Below are 12,637 nucleotides of genomic sequence, written 5' to 3' on the forward strand. Positions count from 1 at the left end.
AAACATTTTGTTTAAGAGAGATTTAATCACAAGTTTCAAGGAAATGAATCTCGAAGCAAAAAAAGACCATAGAAAATGACTGAATTAACTAAGGTAATCTTTCACGACAAGACCAACACCACCGATTAGATGACTACAAGGATGTATATTTAAATACATATATTCATGACGATTGAAGCAGAGACAAAGTGACAGAAATAAAACATACTCTTGTGCCTGCAGGTCCCCGTTGTCCCTCAGGGCCCTTTATAGGCAGCAAGGAAAGCAGAGAAGTCACAAAGGATCATCAGTCACGCATAGCAAATCAACATGGAAGGGGGTCAGTGGGCATCCAGATGCAGATACTGTACGGGGGCTTCTCAGATGCTCACGGAAGCATTTACAAATTGCAAGAATGAGACAAACTCACTCGTAGGCCTGCAGCTCCGGGAGTCCCCGCTTCGCCTTTCTGACCTTTGCCGCCGTGCTCTCCTGGGTCGCCAGCATCCCCCTGGAAATTACAAACATGTAAGTCGTAACTAGAGGTAACCATGAATATTTGGGGCGTTTGCACAGTTTGTCTGAAATTGAACTGGAGGGGGGGGTCCCAATTGTAATCCAATGGCTCTTCAAAAATAGAGTTCACACCTTTTCTCCTCCCGCTCCTTTCAGCTGGCCCTGGATGTCAGCCTGTCGAAGAGACCAAACATGAAGGATCAGAATTGTGTTTAAAGAAAGTTTTTTTTCAAAAGTAAGAAGATGCTGCATACTGTAGTTACTAACTCTAGTTTGCTTTAATTAAACACATGTTGATTAATCATCATTAGGGTTCATTGTGTTTTACACATACAGTAGAGTGTGATACACTCACCACTTTTCCTGGTGGTCCTGGAGGCCCTTGGGGACCCTTGAAGAAGAGAGTGAAATAGGTCAATTCACCTATAGTAAATTAAATATATATTGATTAAAAAAATAAAGCCAATAACAAACCAGTTGTCCTTTATCTCCTCTCAGTCCCGCAGGTCCAGGGCTGCCCTATGATCGAACACACATCAATAAATAAGCAGCTGACCTTCCTTAGCGCTTCTTCTCTCAAGGCTTTAGTGAAAAAGCACAAGAGCGTATTGAAAAGCTGTCTGTATGATGAAACGTAAATGTGTGCCTCACATTTCGTCCTGACTCTCCAGGGTCTCCCAGGTCTCCCTTCTCTCCTAGTCGTCCGGGCTGACCAGCCAGTCCCTGAGGGAGGTCAATTCAACATGTCAACTGAACTTCCCTTTGATGTACCATGGTCGTTTTAAAGTTTAACAAGGAAACTTGAATCTAAAATGTGCCAAAGACACTTGTCCTACCCTCAGTCCTCTTTCGCCCGACTTCCCCGGAAGTCCAGATTCCCCCTGATGAAAAGCAAGTTAAAAACAAACCAGACATTTGCGGTGACTTGCACGCAATCATTTTTATGAATAAACACACGTGTTATGCAGAGAGTGGATGTTGTGATGTTTGCATCAATACAAAAAACATATACTTACAGGTGTGCCTTCATCGCCCTTTTCTCCTCTGTCTCCCTTTAAAAAGAATAAAATAGTTTGTTCATTTTAACATAGGGAACCTTAATGCTGGTACATTTCTAAATCCACAAGAGCAACTGAGTAGAGGGTCAGTGAACAGAGCACACAAATGTAATTGCCCACCAATAATTGTTTATACCTCTTAAATGGCATCATTACAAGAGACGCATGGTGGAAAAAGAAGAAGAAAGCAGCAATCTGATCTTTGATTACATCATTGAGAAAAACATGCAATAACAGCAAGTGCTTGACTTTGTTAACAATAACACAATGTCATGTTTAACAATGTAAAGGAAATCCCTAAAAGAAGGTCATGATACAATGATAAGATCATCATTGCTTCAACTAACAATCTTTTTTTTTTAAATAGTATTTTGTGGTTTTATGCCTCAGCCAAAAGGTCAGATTCCAAAATATCATCAATTCATCATTTTATCTTATTAGACAATTGTATGAAATTGTCATAATTTGAATATGAATTGACGAGGGATGGCCAAAAAGCTGTCTCTCTGAAAACCAAATTATAATCAGTTCATCCTTAATGATTGAGCCAAATGTTGAGAAATTCCCTCAAAGTGTTCCTGAGATATATCACGATCCTTAGAATGGGATAGATGTACAGACAGACAGAGGGAAAATCCAAAAACATATTGCCTCCAAGATGTTCCTGGCAAGACGGCAATAAAACCAGAGAAAAGCAGTACCTCCTCACATTAAAGAGCAAAAACAAAACAAAAATAACTCATATTTTGTTAAAAGAAATCTTAAAAATAGCTTCTATTCAAAGTAATTACTACCCAGCCATAATTCCTACTCCATGTGGATAATTCTAAGAGGATATTAAAAACAGGTGTGGCAGTAGCTATCGTTGGAAAATGAATTGTTTTACTTTTGGCAGTTAAGATATGGTTGTGGCACACTCTCACCCCTTTCCCGGGAAGGCCAGCTTTTCCGGGGAATCCTGGTCGCCCATTCTCCCCATTCTCTCCCGGTTCTCCTGGAGTTCCCTGAACATCAGTTAAAAGACCATATTGACAATCAAATAAAGCAGGAATAAAAAGAAAGTCTTAAAACGCGCACATAAAACATCTCTCACCTTGCCACCCGGCCTTCCACTGAGACCAGCAAGTCCCTGCGGGCAGAGCACATGTTTTATGTATTTTCAGTTTCAGTGATTTTGAGGCATGACTTGCACTGACAGGCGGCACAAGGGAAATGTTTTATAAATAATAGATGTTATAGTCAGGAATATATCACAGCAGCCGTAAACATTATGATGTGCCATTTGTGGCTCTGATAAAAGGGAGGTTATGATGCCTCTGCTGTGAACTTACTCTATCTCCCGGCTCTCCTTTAGATCCAACAGCGGAGCCTCCTGAGCCTGAAGACCCCTAAAAAAATGACACAGGGAAAAATGTCAGACCACAGATAAAAACATATATTTTTAGGCATCATCATCATCATCATCATCATCATCATCATCATCATCATCATCATCATCATCATCATCATCATCATCTTGTAGTTGCTCACTTTCTCTCCTTTCTGGCCTAAATCTCCTTTATCACCCCTCGCCCCGTCAGATCCAGACAGGCCTCGGTCCCCCTGTTTGACGACAGAAAACGAGAGGAAACCCATCAGAGTGGAGGACCAGCGACATGTTTAGATTAAATGATTTCAAAAGTATAACATTTGATAGTTTACCTGGTCCCCTTTCTTTCCTCCCAAACCTGGAGCCTGCATGATTTGAATTATACAGTAAGGAGTCATCATCACAGACAAAGACCGACATAGACATTAAGCGAATCTCCATATGAAAGGACGGATACATTATTATGTCATTTTTCTGCATTATCTGATCACTCACACTTCTGCCAGGCTCTCCACGTTCACCATTGTTTCCCTGGGAACAGACAGGTTCAGTTGTTCTTTCATTATTGCTTGGAAATTCATTAGATCTGATTATTAAAGGTCCTGTGATGGAATCACGTCCCTATTGACCTGCTGCTTCTCGTATGAATACATTAATTTGATCAGGCTCACCTTTTCCCCTGTGGCTCCAATGGGCCCTGGCAAACCCTGATGACAAATGGAAAGGTTAATGAATGAAACCATCTTTGCATTTAAAGCAGGAAATATGAAACAAAAAGGCACACTGATGCCATTAGCCAATACAACATGGCAGTCTGTCACTCACTCTCAACCCTGTTGTTCCTGCGAGGCCCGGCTTCCCGGTGTCCCCCTGGAAGACAACAACATTATTCAAATAGCAGGACAAAACAGCACCAAAAGGAAAGGATTTCAACAGGTGAACTCATTTATATAAAAAACTGAACCACTACTGCCACTACTGCTCTACTCACCCTCTCCCCAGTTTCACCATTTAGTCCTCTCTCCCCCTGCGAAGAGACACATGTCCAGATTCATTGATTGTTTTCAAGTCAGATTACATGTTCTGTGACTAATTGTTTTAACTAGAGTCTTTTCAGGTTCGGTTCTTGATCTCTTCCTCGACCTTATTTATTGTCTATACAACCTGCATTTTACATAAAAAGGGTGACAGATCTCGCATTAACAACGTCAGAAATGTTTAGCTTGCTTTGCCAAGGGCCAACTTTGCAGAATGACAGACTTAAGAATCTTTCTCTTATTTTAATAAACAAGCTATTTTAGTCTAATGTGATCAATTGAATTCACAGTGGCATTTCCTTTATAAGAAAATGATGGACAGGGCACCCAGCACCCTTTAGTTGGGACTCAAAGTACTTACCTGTGAATATGGAACACATTCATTTCATCTATTAAAAACCCACACTATCACTCCACAAACTCACACACATTCAAAATCAGACATCCTTGACTGATTCACTCTTCTCGAAGGACTCACCCTGTCTCCCTGTGAACCAGCCTCACCTGGCTGTCCTCGGTCACCCTATCAATATGGAAAGAGTGAGAACGGTATTTCTTCTATTTTAAGCTTACAAGATAAGTGATTTTCTTATCATTACCTTACCTTGCCACCAGTTTCTCCTGTAGGCCCACGGGGACCCTGGAAGACATGAGCAAAATGCTTATTCATACATTTATTATCTGATTAAGGATTTTATGTTTCAGTGCTGTGTATTTATGTTGTTTAACAAAAATGAAGATATTTTGGTGATAGTTGGTGGAAAGTAGGGCCATGGTCTACTAAAGTTTGAACTGTGATGGCGAGACCACGTGGCCATTTTAAAAGCAGCTGATACCTTTGATCCACCAAATTTCACACAAGTCATTATTTTACAAAATGTTCATTTCATTATTGTATTAGCTATGCCATTGTGTTTTTTGTGGTTGTGATGTGGTGAGGTGTAGAAGAGGTATGTGCCGTCAGGGTTTTCTAGTCTTTTGCTATGTCCAAAAACCGGACTCATCACCATGACATCAGCCAACGACTGTGTTCAACCTACCCGGTCCCCAGGCTCTCCTTGCCTGCCTGCAGGTCCAGCCTTCCCATCACCACCGTCACCCTGAAAAGCAACCATAAGCAATTACTCTGGGTTAAACACTTCACATGCTCAAACACTCATTCACTGAATCAATATGCAGCTACCTTGTCTCCTTTGCTGCCCTGTGGACCTGGTAGCCCTCTAAGACCCGGAGTCCCTGCATATGCTGGAGTACCCTGATAAAAAAATGCAATTAGTTAATGCAAAATACCCACACATGCACACATTCAGAGTAGATCTGCAAACCCAACATGTCAGCACATAGGCAGTGATTGACAGCGCTTACTGGGGAGCCCTTCTCGCCCTTCACGGCCACCCCACTGCCGACTCCTGGAAGTCCCTGTCAGCAAAGAGAGATAAGAGCTGAGAATCATTATGCTCGGGTGCTCCGTGGGATACTTCTGCAGTGAGAGGACGAGCAGGTGATGCTGTGGTGTGACTCACCCTATCTCCTGGGTTACCCCTGTCTCCCTGCAGAAAGAGGAAGAAAGACAAAAAGGGTGCTTAATATTGTTGTTAGGAAACGTATCTCAACGTTAAGGCAAACTAATAAAAGGAAATCGAAATTTGGGACAAAATAGTAATAAATCATTTGTCTTTATTTTTTATTACTGAGGAATTAAAACAGCTGTAATAGTTCGCTAGGAGTGACAATTGATAATCCTAATCATATGAGTTTCCAGATAATCTGTCCTATACAATCAGTATCTGTCTCTAAAAAATATTATAATACCTTTTCGATGCAGTGGAAACTATATAAAGTAAAGTCTGTATGTAGGCCTTTTTTCTCAAAAAGGATGGACAAAAAGTTATAAAATCATGCATTAGAAATGATATTGTGTAACAAAAGTTATCCTAAAATCTCAAAATTCCTGGCACATACAGTAAATGCTTGAGCTTCCAATAAAGAAATAAGCAAGTGGCTCAATGCTGCCACCATGTGTATGAGTCTGACAACAACAGTCTCATCTTGGAGGAATGGATGGAGCCAAGAGACTCCTTTGAGAATTCATTAAGGTCTCAATAGAGAAAACTGGAGAAGAGGTTTTTTTTACAGAATTTGGAAATCTAAAAGAGAAGATTATTTGTTGAAATAACAGACCACATCTGTTATTTTAACAATCTGGATATCGTGCATTTGGGAAACATATTTTTAGATAATAAGATATTTCTGTTTAATTGGTTTAATACAAAACATAATTGTGCATGTGAGACTGTAACATGTGTTCTTGTTAATGTCTGTAAAGAGTTCAATGAGAAAAAAAAAACTGAACAAAATGTTTTCGTACCAAATGGCCTGGAATCATTTGAAATTCTGTTTCAATTAATATCACATTGGTAATTAAAACACAGCTGGTCCATACGTCACTCCAAAATGCCAAAGGGCTGACAGCACCCAATGATCTGACATTGGTTAACACAGCTTCATCAGGACAGAAGATGAGCATGGCATATCAAAGACAGTCTGTGTTTGGATTTGTTACAGCATCCTGAGCTAATAGAGTGACTTTGCTGGTGTTTATATTAGGTGTATTTTCATCTAAAGTCTCAGAGAGCTGATACAAACTACAGATACTTTCAGGGGGCAGTGGGTGAGGCTAACCTTGATGGAGAGTCCTGGTGTTCCTGGTAAACCTGAGCGACCTTCCTGACCAGGTGTCCCAGGAACACCGAGCCCACCCTTGTCGCCGTTGCTGCCTGGCCGACCAAGAGAACCCTTTGTAAACAACACAAACAATGGTTAGAATATACAAATACTTAATACATCAACAACAGCTACACCAAGGCTTTGTAGAGGGTTTTGGTTGGAAGGGTATTTACAATTTAATGTTCCCATACAAAGTACATACAGTACCTGCTCTATCGAAATCAGTCGCATTGACCCGAAGACACATTTTGAGTTGTTTACACTGTTGGAAAGAGGAGACTCCTAGCTTTCTAATGATATCAGGATTGTTTTTGTACTCCAAACATTAAAAGTCCCATGTCATGCTTTTCCGGTTATTACCTTTTCCCCTTGTGTGTTATGTAGCTTTTTCTCCATGGAAACGGTCTGCAAAGTCACAAACCCTCAAAGTACACCCTGTATAGAGAGTAAAACTCGAACACAGAAAATACCTGTCTATGCTGCCCCAGAACGCCTCGTAGGAGATTTCTCTTTCATTTTTTTCTACCCGAGTATGGTGACGTAATCATGCCTAGGTCCAAATGGACCAATCCGTGGAGCTTCACACACACGCACTCCTGTGTGTGTGCTCAGGCTGAATTCCGCGGGGTCTGTGACTGTGACCCACGCAGCAACCAGGAAATGACACCAGTAATCCAGCTCACACTGTCCGCTCCTCGAGCCTCAAAGTGCGGGGCAGCGAGCCCTGCAACGTCCCACTAACACGGCACCCAGACCCTACACAGGATTCTCATCTGTCTGTCATTACTGGTGTCATTTTCTGGTTGCTAACAAACGCCATTGTAACACATGAACACACATCAGAGCACAGTGGGCTCATAGGGAGGTGGGGGGGGGGCAGGAGCTCCAACAAGGCGTGTAGGACAGAGAGTGAATACACATACTACACAGAGATGCTGTATGAGAAACCAAGGTGATTTTGGAACATTGAAAATCTATTCTAGTAGACCTCAACAATGGAATTATAATCAGTAGAAATTGCCATGAAATGGGATCTTTAAGCAAAATATGTCACATTATGTAATGACTGTCACAGAGTCATCATGTTGAGAAAAAGGCCTACAAAGTTTCCTCTTCTCTGGAATCCATCGATCTGATTGATTATTAGCGGAGTGAATGATCAAAGTAGTACGGAGGGAAAATATTTTCGTTTTGATTACTGGTCTGGGGGAAGCTCGCAAGTGTGTGTGTGTATGTGTGTATTATGTTTGTTTACCGGGGAAAACACTCACGAGAAACACCGGCTGTTGTTATGCCTGCTGTGACGTCAAGTTACTCCGTTCTCCGCTTGTAATTATGCCCTTACAAGCTTCGAAGTTGTATTTATCATCTGAATTTGCCGAAACAAGTTTAATATTCTGAAAGCCAGGACTTTGTTTATTTGAAATCAAATGAAAACAAACTGTAACGGAACCTGCCGTGTTATCTATGATTACTATACGCCTTACATTCATAATTTCAGCCGGAGAGGGGGGGAGCGACGCTGCGGAACAGCAGAGTGGCGAGTGAGAGCTGTCATCTTCCCTTTACAAGCTTAAAAAATGTATTTATCGTGTTATTTTGGAAATAAAAGTTTCACATTCTGAAAGCCAAGAATTTGTTTATTTAAAATCAAACAAAACACCCGAACCCCGAAAAACTATTTTTTTATGCAAATCCACGTTTATTTTGAAATGAGCCGTTGCGACTTCCGACTGATTTCGATAGAGCGGGTCACATATAGTATAAAAATAATGGAAAAGAAAAAACTTTATTAATTGAACTGCTATTAAAAAGGGCAAGCTAAAATGTATCACATCCCTTCCAGACAGGAAACGTTAAACATATTAACATATAGACAAAATACAGAATTGAAGCTATGATAAAATAAGCAGTAGGTACTTAGATATAAAGATCTTTCTGCATAGGTGGGATGGGGTCAGAGTAACAACAGTTTGTTTCTTACCGGTATTCCCGGAAGGCCTGGCTCTCCTTTCCTCCCTGGAAGACCCCCTCCTGATATAGCTGAGCCTGGTTCTCCCTGAAGCATCAGCAAAGCAACATACATAAACACACACACACACAAACACACACACACGATTGGCCCATTACTTTTTTTCTGTCTCTTTCAAACTCGCACAAATAAATAATTGTATGTGATTCAATAAATATTAATAAATCCTAGTAAGGTGGGTCTGGAAAAAGATGAAAATGATTGTTCAGCTCACCCTTTCACCTTTTGCGCCCGTTGGTCCTAGTGACCCAGTCCCACCTATTTGACCCTACATCAAGAGAAAAATAAATGTAGTCACAATATTCAAATATCCAATTTACAACTTTTTAGGAGAACAAGGTACTCACTGGATCTCCTCGTATACCAGGTATGCCCTGCGAACCCTAAAGACACAAAAACAGCATAATTTTGTTACCTCTATGCACAAGGTTTTCAAAGTTTGAGACAGTGGGCCTCGCCTCAGACAAAAGTTTGAACATGGTGATGCCTTACCCTCCTCCTTTACTTGCTTTTAGTTTATGTGATCATAATTAGATTATTTCATACCAAAGATTTACAAATGACCTAAGGTCGCCTCATATTGCTGTTTGAGATAATAATAATAATAATAATAATAATAATAATTCGACACCAGTTCTGTCCTAAGGAAACATTACAATTCCCCCAAAACTATCTAACTAACTACTTAACTACTATCTGTTGAACCCAATCACACACATATAGGCTACTCTATGTTATTCTGTTTTTAACCAACATGATATTTACTCACCGGGAGCCCTCCACTTCCAGAGGAACCTGGTCGTCCCGGCAACCCTGGACTTCCATCAATGCCAGGAAAACCCTGATCAGGAAACAGACTCCTCGTTACCATTTTTCTCACTAGGAAGTTTGTCAAGCTTTTAAATAACCTCAGCTGTACTCACCCTCTCTCCCTTTTCTCCTTTCCCCCCCCCTGAGGGGTCAACGGTGATGGTTTGACCTGGAGGACCTGGGCGACCTTCAGGTCCTATGGGGCCTTCCCTCCCAGGCAGACCATCACGACCCTAAAGCAAACACACACACACACACACACACACACACACACACACACACACACACACACACACACACACACACACACACACACACACACACACACACACACACACACACACACACACACACACACACACACACACACACACACACACACACACACACACACACACACACACACACACACACACACACACACACACACACACACACGCCACAACATTAGTATGGAAAGAAATTCAGTAGATTGCTGTTAAGAGGCAACTGTTAATAAAGGACTCACAGGATCTCCCTTGCGTCCATCTGTGCCATCGCTGCCTCTGTCACCCTGTGGAGTCAAACATAAACATGCCATTTAAAAGCGAATAAAAAGGAAAGTGCTAAATCGTTTATCAAAAGTCTGCTCTTTACCGTCCCACCGGGATATCCCCGTTCACCCTAAAGGGAATTAAAAAAAATATCCATTTAGAAATCATACAGTAGGGAAAAGGAGTCACAAAGTCTTTAAAGATGTTTCTAGTCCAATAAGCTGTCATTATTATCACGTGATTTTGTACAAAAGTATATTTAGAAAACTCACCTGAGGGCACTGAACGGTACACTGCTCTGGACCTGGACCTACCTAAACAAGGACAGAAAAATGAGGCTGAGATGAGAGGGTTTTGTATTTTATCTTCATGTATAACTGTATTTAGATTCCATGCTAAGTCACAAAATACCATGAACAACATTTGTTGGAACCAATGTCCAAGAGAGTCACACTATTGTATTTACACAATATTGGGAATAAAAAAGAACAATAAAACATAGTTTCTTCTTACATCTGGTATTCTGGCAATGCCACAGAGCAAGTCTGCCAGGTCAGTGTGTAGGGTGTCCAACTGGGCAGCATCACGGGTGTAAAGGATGTTCTGGGTGCTGCCGTCCGTCACGGCCCGACGCAGCTCCTCTGTGTTCGCCTGGTCTATACCTACAGCTAACACTGTCACACCTACACACATACACACATACACACACACACAAGGAAGGAGGAAGACTTTTGAATTTGTATGTCTAATATGTGTGTTTTTTTTTTTTTACATATACCGTAGTTCAGTTTTGTTGTTAGTTCAGACGAAGACACCCGTACAAAAAATGAGGGATGCTCCAATCGGGAATTTTGGGGCCGATCTCCGGAATCAGTATCGGACGATACCGATCACCGATCCGATCGGGTGGGTGGGGGCTATGGGGAGCTTCCATTTAAAGTGATGTTTAAAACTCAGTTAAAGGTGGGGTAGGTAATTCACTTCAGAAACACTTTTTGTTATATTACATGGAATGCTCTTAACATCCCGATAGCAATGAATATATTAAATGCTTTGACAATAAATACATAAAAAAATGTAATCTGTGGAAGCCGTGGCGCTGCAAAAAGCACAACCAATCATCTGAGCCGGCCCGGCTAAAATAACTGGATGGCCTACCTGCCTGTCAGCCTTCCATCTCGTGCACAAACTTATGTCGTGCCCTCATTGGTCATGTGCGTGTTCGTGTGTGTTGGAGGAGGGGCTCTGTAAGGAAGTCTGAAGGAAGGGGCAGATCTTTTTTTCTTTCAAATTCTAGCGCACTCGAGCTGGTTTCTCCATTCTTACCTACCCTACCTTTAATGGGGCTCATTTTTATATTGCTTCAGTTTATAATCGTAACGGATCGAAAAGTTCAGATGAATTTTTCAATACATGATGCGCTTCCACAAACAAATACCAACATAATTATTACATTTGAATGAAGTACATTATTCAAGTTTACATTAACTTTGGATAATAACACGTGAGAAATAAGTGGAAGTGCTCTCTTTTCCTCTCCCCCTCCCTGACAGCCCGTCAGTATCTGTCTCATGCAGCTCACTGATCCAGTAATGAATGATACGACAGTGAAGAATAAACATATTTATAGCTAGTTTAGCTAGTTCCAGAGGTAGATAAAATAGCTAAGTGTGTTAGGTCTAACTTGAAGTGTGTGTTTCGCTCCGCTCACCGGTCCGTCAGTGCGGGCGGAGCTGCAGGATTTCTGCTTCACACACGTTGCATTCCGCAATTTTATTGTCTTTTTCGGACACCTTAAAATACTGCCAAACTGGTGAAGCCATTTATGCGAGCTTGTTTTGCCGCGCACTGAGAAAAGTGTCATGTATTTTACGTCATATGCTCGGCTCTCCTGATCGGCCTTTATAGAGAGCACCGATCGATAACGGCCGATCGATCGGAGCATCTCTCCAAAAAATAGATTTGTGTTCCCGAGGGGACATCTATCACAGAGCTATGGCTGTTTTTTTAATTTACATTTTTAATTCAAGTTACATACACTTGCTAGCGGAAATCTTAAGAATAAATTGTCCAGATGAAACCAACTGCAGTGATCTTTCTGGTGCAGGTGGTCACATACCTTCAGGTAAAGCAAACACTACATTTCACATTCACAGATGAATGCTGTGTGTCTGATTCTTGGTCCTCTCACCTGTAGCCCTAAGACCGAGGGCTGCCAGAGTCAGATTGTCAGCTGAGTTTCTGTCAGCGATGATGACGACAGCACCAGGGACCCTCGGTCTCCGTCCAACTGAGGGGGTCAGCAGGTATTGCCTGGTGTAGGTCACTGCCTCACCTGCAGAGGGAGACACACCATATCACAACTCTTAACACAAACATATCAAGCTGTTTGTACAGAAAAGGTAATCAAACAGAGAAAAAAACTGACCAATGTTATTTCCCGGGCTTTCATCAAATGGTGTGGACTGGATCTGTTGAAGAAGTGTGTCATACCTGCTATGGCGACTAAGGGGGAACCATGTTTTGGGTCTGTAGCCATATACTGCAGCTCCCACCTGAAATAGGCAGAAAATACA

At 41.5% G+C, this 12,637-nt stretch overlaps 1 protein-coding gene across 1 annotated transcript in view; it reads right to left on the reverse strand.

Annotated features, from left to right (window-relative positions):
* The window catches only part of col7a1 (collagen, type VII, alpha 1), a 79,075-nt gene that overhangs the window by 28,013 nt on the left and 38,425 nt on the right, over window positions 1–12,637 (reverse strand). The window contains exons 26-60 of the mRNA XM_079682257.1: window positions 12,490–12,616; window positions 12,253–12,396; window positions 10,575–10,744; window positions 10,334–10,375; window positions 10,165–10,191; window positions 10,037–10,081; window positions 9,642–9,761; window positions 9,488–9,559; window positions 9,066–9,101; window positions 8,933–8,986; window positions 8,671–8,745; window positions 6,642–6,755; window positions 5,483–5,509; window positions 5,325–5,378; window positions 5,143–5,214; window positions 5,000–5,059; window positions 4,564–4,599; window positions 4,438–4,482; window positions 3,914–3,949; window positions 3,748–3,792; window positions 3,594–3,629; window positions 3,418–3,453; window positions 3,255–3,287; window positions 3,084–3,155; window positions 2,885–2,941; window positions 2,647–2,682; window positions 2,477–2,557; window positions 1,512–1,547; window positions 1,332–1,376; window positions 1,147–1,218; window positions 970–1,014; window positions 851–886; window positions 628–669; window positions 410–490; window positions 209–244 (exon numbers count right to left, since the gene is read on the reverse strand). Of these exons, the coding sequence (XP_079538383.1) occupies window positions 209–244; window positions 410–490; window positions 628–669; window positions 851–886; window positions 970–1,014; window positions 1,147–1,218; window positions 1,332–1,376; window positions 1,512–1,547; window positions 2,477–2,557; window positions 2,647–2,682; window positions 2,885–2,941; window positions 3,084–3,155; window positions 3,255–3,287; window positions 3,418–3,453; window positions 3,594–3,629; window positions 3,748–3,792; window positions 3,914–3,949; window positions 4,438–4,482; window positions 4,564–4,599; window positions 5,000–5,059; window positions 5,143–5,214; window positions 5,325–5,378; window positions 5,483–5,509; window positions 6,642–6,755; window positions 8,671–8,745; window positions 8,933–8,986; window positions 9,066–9,101; window positions 9,488–9,559; window positions 9,642–9,761; window positions 10,037–10,081; window positions 10,165–10,191; window positions 10,334–10,375; window positions 10,575–10,744; window positions 12,253–12,396; window positions 12,490–12,616 (2,145 nt within the window). The remainder of the gene's footprint in view (window positions 1–208; window positions 245–409; window positions 491–627; window positions 670–850; window positions 887–969; window positions 1,015–1,146; window positions 1,219–1,331; window positions 1,377–1,511; window positions 1,548–2,476; window positions 2,558–2,646; window positions 2,683–2,884; window positions 2,942–3,083; window positions 3,156–3,254; window positions 3,288–3,417; window positions 3,454–3,593; window positions 3,630–3,747; window positions 3,793–3,913; window positions 3,950–4,437; window positions 4,483–4,563; window positions 4,600–4,999; window positions 5,060–5,142; window positions 5,215–5,324; window positions 5,379–5,482; window positions 5,510–6,641; window positions 6,756–8,670; window positions 8,746–8,932; window positions 8,987–9,065; window positions 9,102–9,487; window positions 9,560–9,641; window positions 9,762–10,036; window positions 10,082–10,164; window positions 10,192–10,333; window positions 10,376–10,574; window positions 10,745–12,252; window positions 12,397–12,489; window positions 12,617–12,637) is intronic.

Source organism: Notothenia rossii (assembly GCF_949606895.1).
Source record: "Notothenia rossii genome assembly, chromosome: 5".
NCBI lineage: Eukaryota > Metazoa > Chordata > Actinopteri > Perciformes > Nototheniidae > Notothenia > Notothenia rossii.